General features: G+C 48.7%; 1 protein-coding gene across 1 annotated transcript in view; it reads right to left on the bottom strand.

Annotated features, from left to right (window-relative positions):
* fat3b (FAT atypical cadherin 3b) overlaps positions 1-10,000 on the bottom strand; it is a 68,468-nt gene that overhangs the window by 15,731 nt on the left and 42,737 nt on the right. The window contains exons 30-39 of the mRNA XM_030361056.1: positions 9,823-10,000; positions 6,416-6,569; positions 5,994-6,227; positions 4,706-4,884; positions 4,065-4,278; positions 3,366-3,580; positions 2,906-3,043; positions 2,279-2,422; positions 1,795-1,992; positions 1,156-1,433 (exon numbers count right to left, since the gene is read on the bottom strand). The exon at positions 9,823-10,000 is cut by the window's right edge and continues 19 nt beyond it. Coding sequence (XP_030216916.1) covers positions 1,156-1,433; positions 1,795-1,992; positions 2,279-2,422; positions 2,906-3,043; positions 3,366-3,580; positions 4,065-4,278; positions 4,706-4,884; positions 5,994-6,227; positions 6,416-6,569; positions 9,823-10,000 — 1,932 coding nt within the window. The remainder of the gene's footprint in view (positions 1-1,155; positions 1,434-1,794; positions 1,993-2,278; positions 2,423-2,905; positions 3,044-3,365; positions 3,581-4,064; positions 4,279-4,705; positions 4,885-5,993; positions 6,228-6,415; positions 6,570-9,822) is intronic.

The following is a 10,000-nucleotide window of genomic DNA, read 5'->3' as shown; positions in this document are numbered from 1 at the left end:
AGAACTTTCGAAAATGTTCAAATCGAGAATAATGTACAAATATGTATCCAGCTGTATGTATCTACAGCATATATTCATCTAGGCCTATATTTATCTCTTTTTTTATAATAATAATCGTTTCAACTCGATTATATTAATTTGGGGATTTTTTGACCCAAAATTCAAAATCACGACCAAAATGACATTCATTTCACAGCCCTAATGTCAATCTAACTCAAGCCTTAATATTCTTTGCTATAAAAACACTGGTTCTCACCCCTACCTCTCCCTGCTCCCTCCAAACCCTGCGCACGCACAAAGAAAAGGTGAGGCTCACTGAAGAAACCTAAGATAAGATCTGTCTACGCTGAGAGAGTCCAGTAACCTCAATCCCTGTGGGCGTACAGCCTTCTCTTTGCATGTGGTGCATTTAAATTACTTCACTGAGCCAGCAAGTGGCTCAGTGAAGTAAAGTCCAGTCTTACATCTGAGACAGGAAGTGATCTCCTTGTGTGTATGGGTGACAGGTAATTTTCTCATTGTGTGTGTGTGTGTGTGTGTGTGTGCGACAGGACGTTTTTGGAGTGTTCTCCTCGTGGGCATGTGAGAAAGGAAGTGGTTGTAGTGTTCTCCTTGTGTGCATGTGAGACAGGAAGTGTTCTCCTTGTGTGTGTGTGTGAGACAGGAAGTGTTCTCCTTGTGTGCATGAGAGACAGGAAGTGGTTGTAGTGTTCTCCTTGTGTGCATGTGAGACAGGAAGTGTTCTCCTTGTGTGTGTGTGTGAGACAGGAAGTGTTCTCCTTGTGTGCATGAGAGACAGGAAGTGGTTGTAGTGTTCTCCTTGTGTGCATGTGAAACAGGAAGTGTTCTCCTTGTGTGCATATGGGACAGGAAGTGTTTGGAGTGTTCTCCATGTGTGCATGTGGGACAGGAAATGTTTGGAGTGTTTTCCTTGTGTACATGAGAGACAGGCAGTGGTTGTAGTGTGCTCCTTGTGTGCATGTGAGACAGGAAGTGTTCTCCTTGTGTGTGTGTGTGTGTGTGAGAAAGGAAGTGTTCTCGCTGTGTGTGCGTGTGAGACAGGCAGTGTCCTGCTTGTGTGCATATGGGACAGGAAGTGGTTGTAGTGTTCTCGTTGTGTGCACGTGGGACAGGAAGTGCTCGTATCCCAGGTACCTGCCGGGCTCAAGCCCCGGCAGAGCCACGATGCTGCCGTCCTGCCGGTTGACCTGGAACATGCTCCTGAGCGCGGGCCTGTGGGTGTACGAGAGGACGTCGTTCACGTCGCGGTCCGTGGCGTAGATGCGGCCGACGGGGCCGCCCGGGAAGGAGTCGGTCACCATGACGATGAAGACCTCCAGCGGCGAGACGGAGGGCTTGTATTGGCTGTTCCCGATGACCCTCAGGTACACCCAGGAGGAGGAGGCCAGACGGGGTCGGCCGGAATCACTGGCCTGGAACAAACACAACCAGACACAACAACGGGCTTACTTTGAAGACATTTGAAGACGCTGTCTGAATGCGTTTTACCTGGAAGGCTGTTTTTCGGTGAATGGTAGCGAAAGTATTTTGGTTCGCTTCCTATTAAAATCGACCGAATATCCATGGAAAAGGGATCTGGGAATGGTGCAAAGACATGTCCTTCTTCCAACATCCTCTATGCTTCAATTTCCGTAACAAAAGAGCTGCTAAACCAGAGTCAGGGTGGTAAATCTTTCTTCCGTTCACTTTTTTAAGATGCTTTTAGTGCCTTTTATAAGCTCCATAAAGAAAGGAACCAGCAGAATGCACTTAAGCCCGGTGTCAGCGCCTCACCTGGATCTCCAGGGTGAACTCTCGGCGGGCCTGGGGTCCCAGCACCCGGGTGGTCCGCAGCGTCCCGGACCGGTCCAGGGAGAAGTAGTTCCCCTCGTTGCCGGCGGCGATGCGGAACTCGAACGGGGGGCCGTTCCTGGGGGAGTCGGGGTCCTTCACCGTCAGCTGCAGGAGACTGGCCCCGGCCGGTTGGTTCAACTGGAAGCAGGAGGATACCATGTGACCCACTGACATCCAGGATCAATGTACCGCACACACACACACACACACACACACACGCACAGACACACACCGCACATGCACTCTCATGCCTGCATGTGCACGCAGAGACGTGCACTGATGCAGAGGTACGGCGCATGGGCTTTAACACATGGTTGCACTCAAACACACACATACCCAAACACACACAAACACTCACACAAACACACACACACACATACATGCATTGCACGCATGCAAACACACACACACAGTGGGGCACTACCTGGATGACGGCGGTGGAGTTGGGGGGGGAGAAGACAGGGGGGTTGTCGTTGACGTCAGATACGTCGATGTTAACGGTGGCAGTGGAGGACATGGCCGGGGAGCCACTGTCAAACGCCTGCACCGAGAGAGAGTACCTAGATACCTGCAGAGAGAGAGAGAGAGAGAGAGAGAGAGAGAGAGAGAGAGAGAGAGATGGGGAGGGGGAGAGAAAGAGAGAGATGGGGGGAGGTAGAGAGAGAGAAAGAGAGAGATGGGGGGAGGTAGAGAGAGAGAGAGAGAGAGAGAGAGAGAGAGAGAGAGAGAGAGAGAGAGAGAGAGAGAGAGAGAGAGAGAGAGAGAGAGAGAGAGAGAGAGAGAGAGAGAGAGAGAGAGAGAGAGAGAGAGAGAGAGAGAGAGAGAGAGAGAGAGAGAGAGAGAGAGTGTGCATCGGAGCATTGATACAAAGCCACATACCTTTATGCCTGCGAGTGCAAACTGATAAGTGAAGCCCTCCCACGTGCATAATGTGAGACATTAGCGTTCACCTTGAGAGGTCCCGGTGTATTCCACTCTGCCCGTGCTCACGAACCGTAAAATTACTATCGATTCCTATTTGCCGCTATTGTACTCGCAGACATATCCTTACCAGCTCTCGGTCCAAACGCTTATTGACTTTGAGCAGGCCGGTGACGGGGTCAATCCAGAACTGGTTGCCACGGTCCCCCTTCAGTATGGAGTAGGTGATGTGGCCGTTGACCTGGCTGTCCAGGTCCTCAGCCAGCAGCTGCGTCCATCACACAGGGAACAGCGCAGTGAGTGGGAGGGGAGTTTCACTTAAACTCAGAGACAAATGAGGGCATGAATTGAAAAAAAGCTATATATATATATAGAGGTGCTATAGGTCAGATTTAAAAGCTTTCCTCCAAGTTTAATTAGTTAGAAACCTTCAGCTATGAGAGTAGGGATGTTCGTCTTCCGGAATATCCCGATTTGCTTCAATTTCAAACGTTATGGGGTCAACGATTCAAATCGATTCTCGATTCAAAACGGAAAAAAATCAGATAAGATAAGATGATAATGAATGACGGAAAAATAGCCCATGGTACCCTGGTAATGGTCTGGCCAATGGAGGCGTCCTCGCTGACCAGCACGTTGTATATCTCCTCGCTGAAGGTGGGGGCGTTGTCATTGACGTCCATCAGCTCCACGGTCACCATGGTAGCGGAGCTAAGGGGCGGAGTCCCACTGTCCAAGGCCTCGACGTTCAGGTAGTAGTCCTTGCACACCTCAAAGTCCAGGTCGTCGGCCACAGAAATAATGCCTACGTGTGTGCACGCGCGCGCGCGCACACACACACACACACACACACACACACACACACACACACACACACACACACACACACACACACGCACGCACACAGATCTTTAAAGTCGTACACACGTACGGGCGTTGCAAATTTCAGCTTGTACAAGGGTGTAAAGTAAAATTGATGATGAAACTTGTTTTAATGGGATATAAAAAGGTACAAAATGCAAGCTTTGCTATTTCAAGCTAGTCCTAAAACCTTGAAAAGCCATGCTTGCTGAAAATACTTAACATGAGATTTCTCTGCACCGATGCTGGGTCGGAGTGATTAACCTTGATTCCTGCAGCCTTAAAGTTACCGCTAGATCACAGAATGTGTTTTGGCCATTGTACCTTCAAGGTTTTAAAACACAGCATGAGGACTACAAAGTATTACACTAGCTTAAGGTTAAACCAAAGGCATCAGCCCTCATGCGATCCCTCCCGTGATCACGGACCCGTCCTGCTGTTGATTGTGAACATCCGCAGCTCGTTCCCCGAGCGGACGCTGTACGTGATCTCGGCATTGGGCCCGATGTCCACGCTGGTGGCGAACAGCCGCAACACCTCGGTTCCCACGGCGACATCCTCCGGCACTGTGGCGGTGTAGTCCCTCCTCTGGAAGACCGGGGCGTTGTCGTTGACGTCCAGCACCAACACGGTCAGCTCCACCTGGGAGAGACACGGGACATGGACTCATGGCGGCTGTGAAGAAGGGGATGTGTTGACGACGTTCGTGAGCATCCACTGGTCCCGGTTACAAACGGGGGTGAATCCTCCGCAGTTTTACAAATTCTTATCAAATCTCATTTCCTTCTACCTGGAGGGCGAAAAAGAAATCGTTAGCCTCACAGCTTAATTACCCTATTGCATATTTTAAGGTTAATTTTGTATTAGGGTCAAAATGCCTTTAGGTCAAATTGATGACTTAGATGACAGAAAGTGCTATCGATTGTAAAAGCACTCAGATTTGCTGGGGATATAGCCAATGAGGCACAGTGAATCAGCAGCGTTAAGCGAGTAGTTAGGATAGATATAATAATTTGGCCAAATATGACTTAAACAATTATGACACTCATCTTATCTGGTGCTAACCCACCTGTGAGGCCAGCGCCCCCGGCTGCCCGGCCTGGTCCGTGGCCTGAACCCGGAGCTGGTAGGAGTCCTGGGTCTCTCGGTCCAGCGTCCTCTCCAGCACCAGCACCCCCGACACCGGCTCGATGGAGAACACGCCGTCGGCCGAGTCCACCAGGGAGTACACCAACGTACGGTTCAGGCCTTGGGGAGCGACGTGATACACAGAGCAGGAATAAGTGTATGCAGAGTGATTCCTCTCCCGTGCTATCTCCATCAGCCATGTGTTTACACCGTACTCCCAGATAGACCGCGCTATCTCCGTCTCTAGAATTGTGTCTTCAGATAAATGTTGTTTTGTATTTTCGTACACGGGGGGCAGGCGAACATAGTGGTGCGTAGCGGCTCGTAGGAAACGTTCTGGCTTCAGTCGTGTCGCTCCTGCTACACGTCTGCAGTCTGCCTCAGAGTTAGGAGCTCAAACTTTTTACGACGCGTGTCTCTTTAGTCACAGCAAAGTACTGCTCGCATCAAATAAAAACATCTCATAAAAACTAAATGTTAGTTCATTTCACAGCAGCAAGGCTCAAGTGCTTATGGCTCGGAGCACTTGATATGGGCGGTCAGGAAGGGGAAACACTGTGTCGAAACAAAAGATGAGGGGCGGCCACTCCAGAGGGCAGGCTATCGCTCGCACATGCAAAGGCAAGTGGCCCTTGGGCGTCTTGCAGACACGAACCTCGAGTGCTCACGACGGCGCCAACGTGTGAGGCCTTGACGCATACGGTCGCCAGGCAACAGAAGCTAATTGAGTCCTCAAGCGCCTGGAATCGGACGTAAAGAGCCGTCATTTGCTCATGACACTATTAAAATCGACCGATGTACAAATGAATCGAGATTCATCTGGAGGGCCCTTTAAACGCTACGTTCACCCTCATTAGAGCCCATCCTTCACCACGCAAACACCTCGCCAACACAGTGCTTTCCCTCGTTTCCGAGGATACGTGAAAGCCCTTCGCTTTGTGTCGCATTTGTGCAGATAACAATTTCGTCCTAACATCCTATTCGTTCAGGGCGGCAGCAGCTCAGGAGGTGGAGCGGGGTTGACTGGTAATCGGTAGGTTGCTAGTTCTATCCCTGGCTCCTCCTAGCTGTGAGTGTCGAGGTGTCCCTGAGCCAGACGCCTAACCCTGACTGCTGCTGACGAGCTGGCTGTCGCCCTGCGTGGTTGACTCCGCCGTCAGAGTGTGAAAAGGTGGTTCTGAGTTGTTTGGATAAAAGCGTCTACATAATCCGCAAAATGTATAATGTACCTTGGTCAGGGTCGCTGGCCTGCAGCCGGGTCAGCAGGGCCTTGGGCGCGGCGTTCTCCGCCACGCTGGCCACGAACACGCCTGAGGAGAAGGAGGGCGCGTTGTCGTTGACGTCCAGCAGGCGCAGGGAGACCTCCGAGCGGCAGAAGAGCCCCCCGCCGTCGGTGGCCTGGGCGATGAGCCGGTAGACCGCCGTCCGCTCGCGGTCCATGAGGGCGGCCGAGCGCAGCTCCCCTGGGAACGCCGACGAAAGACGACGGGAATAAGACGCAACAGGGCGAGACGTGATTAAACTGGGGCTGATTGTGATTATAGAAACATCAACAGGAGAGGCTTGACCCGGATCTTTACTAAGTACAAATAAATGATCAAACTCGTTGCAATTGGGGTTGAAATAATGGGGGAGGAGACGGCAGGAGCACCGGTGTTGGCGTCCATGTAGAAGTCTTCGACGCCGATGCCAAACAGCGAGTACTGGAGCTCAGCGCTGGAGCCTGAGTCAGCATCTGATGCTCCAACTGTCAGGATGCCCTTGTTAGTGGGGATGTCCTCGGGAAAGGCAGCACTATACACGGCCTGGGACACACACAGACACGCACAATCGCACACACACGCACACCAACCCACACAGACACACACACACACACCAACCCACACAGACACACACACACACCAACCCACACAGACACACACACACACACCAACCCACACAGACACACACACACACACAGACAGACACACGCACACACACACAGACACACACACACAAACATACACAATGAAAACTGACTGTCTGTTTCAGCACTTCAAAAGACACATTAAACAACCGCGATCAGCTTGCATTTGGCTCGCCCGTAGAATTGGCAACCCGGAATCGAAATGCCCTGCCATCACCCTTGGGTCTGCGCCAAGTACCTCCAAGCATACATCACCACCCCTTTGTCTTCCTTCTTCTTTTTCTTCTTCTTCTTCCTCTTCTTCTTCGACTGAACGCATAAGTTGAAGGCCTGTGTAATTGCTCGTCACTATATTGTCTATCGTTCTAATTGACTGCTTAACAACCTCCCCCCTCCCCCCCCCGCTTTAAAAAACAAAACCAAGCCCGTTACCATGATAGGGTCAAGCGCCGCGGGTGTTCAGAGTTCAGCGAAACAACAACGCTTTCTTCAAGCCCACACGGGCCAATTTCCTCGACTGCCAGAGAGGGGGGAGCTAAAAACAGAGAGATTATGGGAGTAGAGGCCGGGGGGGGGGGGGGGGGGGGGAGGCAGGCAGGCCGGGCCGGGAGGAATCAAAGTGATTCAGCGGCTGTCGGGATGCCGAATAAAAGTTTCTCCACTAATTAGGAGGAATGGAGGCGCGCGTTTCGACGCTAAATGAAGAGAGATGGAGAGAACGCGCATTCTAATGACCTTCCCCCGCTAGGCCCCTCTGTCGTTGTTTTTGTTTGCCTTCTTTTTTTATATTTGCCTCAGTTCATTAACGTGCATGAATCGCAAATGTCTGATGAATCGGGACGTTTACCATCGAAAAAGATTTGTGCCAAAACATTAACTTTCGATGCATATGTAATAGGGAGGAATTCATTAAAAAAATAATTAAAACGAATTGAATAGATTGTAAACACATTGTCCGCCTCAATACCATCGCGTATTGATATCTACTTCGCCTGGTGTTAAAAGTAGAACAAATGATGTAAACCGAAAAAAGTCGCGCCAGAGTTCTCCAACTTCTTTAAAGAGCAAGTGAACCCCGTGTTTCAGCTGGAATTACAACTCTATTCTAATTACTTTAGAATAGAGTTTTGTGTTCTGTTATTCACGAATAGGAGGGGGAGGGCTTTCATTGAGACTGAGGGCCCTATCTTGCATCCGGCGCAAGTGACTTAGTCACTGGCGCATGTGTCGTTGCTAGTTTACAACTGGCGCAGAGCGTTCTTTTCCCACCACCGCCACTCGCCGGTAAATTAGGGATTGATCATGCGCCCCAAGGGGCGGTTCGGCGGAAGGAGGAGGCGTGTTCTGGCGCAAACGGTATTTTGCCGTTTCTGAATACCATTGCGCTACTGACCAGGAAATACCTGGTTTAAAGTCAGTGGCGCGTTGTTCAGATGCTATTTTAAGGGCGCATGCATACATGCGCATGCGATGCATACGGATTGCTTGTGCACCTCGCGCATACACTTTGCTTCTCCCATCTACCTAGCCGCACATTCTTGGTAAATTATTTGGGAAAGAACAGCTGATGCATCGGTAATAAGTTGTACTTTTAAATCAATGCATCTGCAAACACCGTACAGCAAACACATATTTTCTTGACATCGTGTAGGCCTACATGCCCATAACTTTTAGGATTGATGAGTATTTGATCGTGAAAAACATTGATTTACCGCGAGTGAGTGTTAAAAAGAATGAATGAATGCGGGCGCGCGTGTGTGCTCTGTTTAAACACACGCAAACTAAACACGTAACGCATAATACAATCAATGGCAATGTCTATTACCGCGGGGACACATGCATAGGATAGCATACAATACTGATAAGAAACAATGTTTATAATGTATTGCGTATATCATTAAATAGAACCACAGTTACCGCATATCATATTTTATTATTACCTTTGATATTATCTATGATTAATCTATGCTATTATCGGATACATTTTTATCCAGACCAACATTAATGCAGCAACGAGATGCCAAAGGTATGTGGTACAGTACCACCTAGCTATATACTATTAAGACTAAAATCATGCGCTCTGTAGGTCCAATCAGGAAACGTATGTAAATACATAGGATTTTAACACTTAAAATCACCTTTTTTACCAGTGTTATTTTAGTAGCAGTAACACAATGGCATATATTAATAAGTTGACGCTCATATAAGACATATTACCACGTTTAAAAGAAAACCAAAAAGCTTTGCGGTTCTTTAGCAGAACATTTCAACTTTGCATGAACTTTCTATAGAAAGAACATAATCTGTCTGGGGAGGGTAAAAAGGGCATTAGTGTAGGACTCATGAATGTGTGTAATCACTGGCTTGCTCTACAGCAGCAGTTCTGCATCAATGGTTGTATTAACAAAGAGTCCCAAGACGAGAAACTCAATTAAATCTCATTCTTATAAACCAACATGGTTTTCATAGAGACATCAGCATGTAACAGTATATGAAAAAAGGTCCACAAAGCTTAAAGTGCTCTGATGTGTACATTATGCTTGGGTAATCATCCATGGGTAATGACACGCTTGGCATTCTGTTTCCATAACCAGCTGTATAATTGAGTGGGAGAAGCCTCATTTTCAATCAAAGGGAACCAGGGAGTCATTACTGTATCTGGTATTCCCAAACAGCACTACTCTCTTCACGTGAATCTCACTTTGCAGGGGTGTAATGTCCTTGATTTACAACTTGGAGCTTCATGCAATTGCATACGAGTGGGAATGAATGCACTTAAAGCGTTTTACTTTTCCACACTTATTTTCCACACGTTTAGTATATTATTGAAAGAAAAAGCTAATTCTGTATGCACACTCCTGGGTAATTTTTTCATTCATTTAGAATAAATATTATTTTTTGAACTTTTTTGTCCTAGAGTCGTAATGAATTAATTTTCCACCACTGTGACTTAAATTGAAACCAAAACATCAGTGCTGCATATCACCTTTTTTAAATCCATCTGAATAGCGATTATACTTAAATTATACTTATATTACTATTATAATTATTATACTAAACTACACTTTCCCGAATTGACCCATGAGTGACATCACAAGCGGGCGCGTACACCCCATTCCCCATTGACCCACCCGAGCCACCGCCCACCTCACCTGGTTGCAGATGGGGCTGTTGTCGTTGGCGTCCATGACGGTCACCTCCACGGCGCTGCGGGCCACGAAGAGGCCGTCGCTGGCCGTGATGTTGAGCAGGTACCAGTCCTGCTGCTCGCGGTCCAGCAGCCCGCTGACGTACACCTTCCATTCCCCCTGCACCAGGGCCAGGCCAAAC

This window comes from Gadus morhua, chromosome 7, assembly GCF_902167405.1.
Source record: "Gadus morhua chromosome 7, gadMor3.0, whole genome shotgun sequence".
NCBI lineage: Eukaryota > Metazoa > Chordata > Actinopteri > Gadiformes > Gadidae > Gadus > Gadus morhua.
This window is presented reverse-complemented; position numbering and strand designations above follow the sequence as displayed.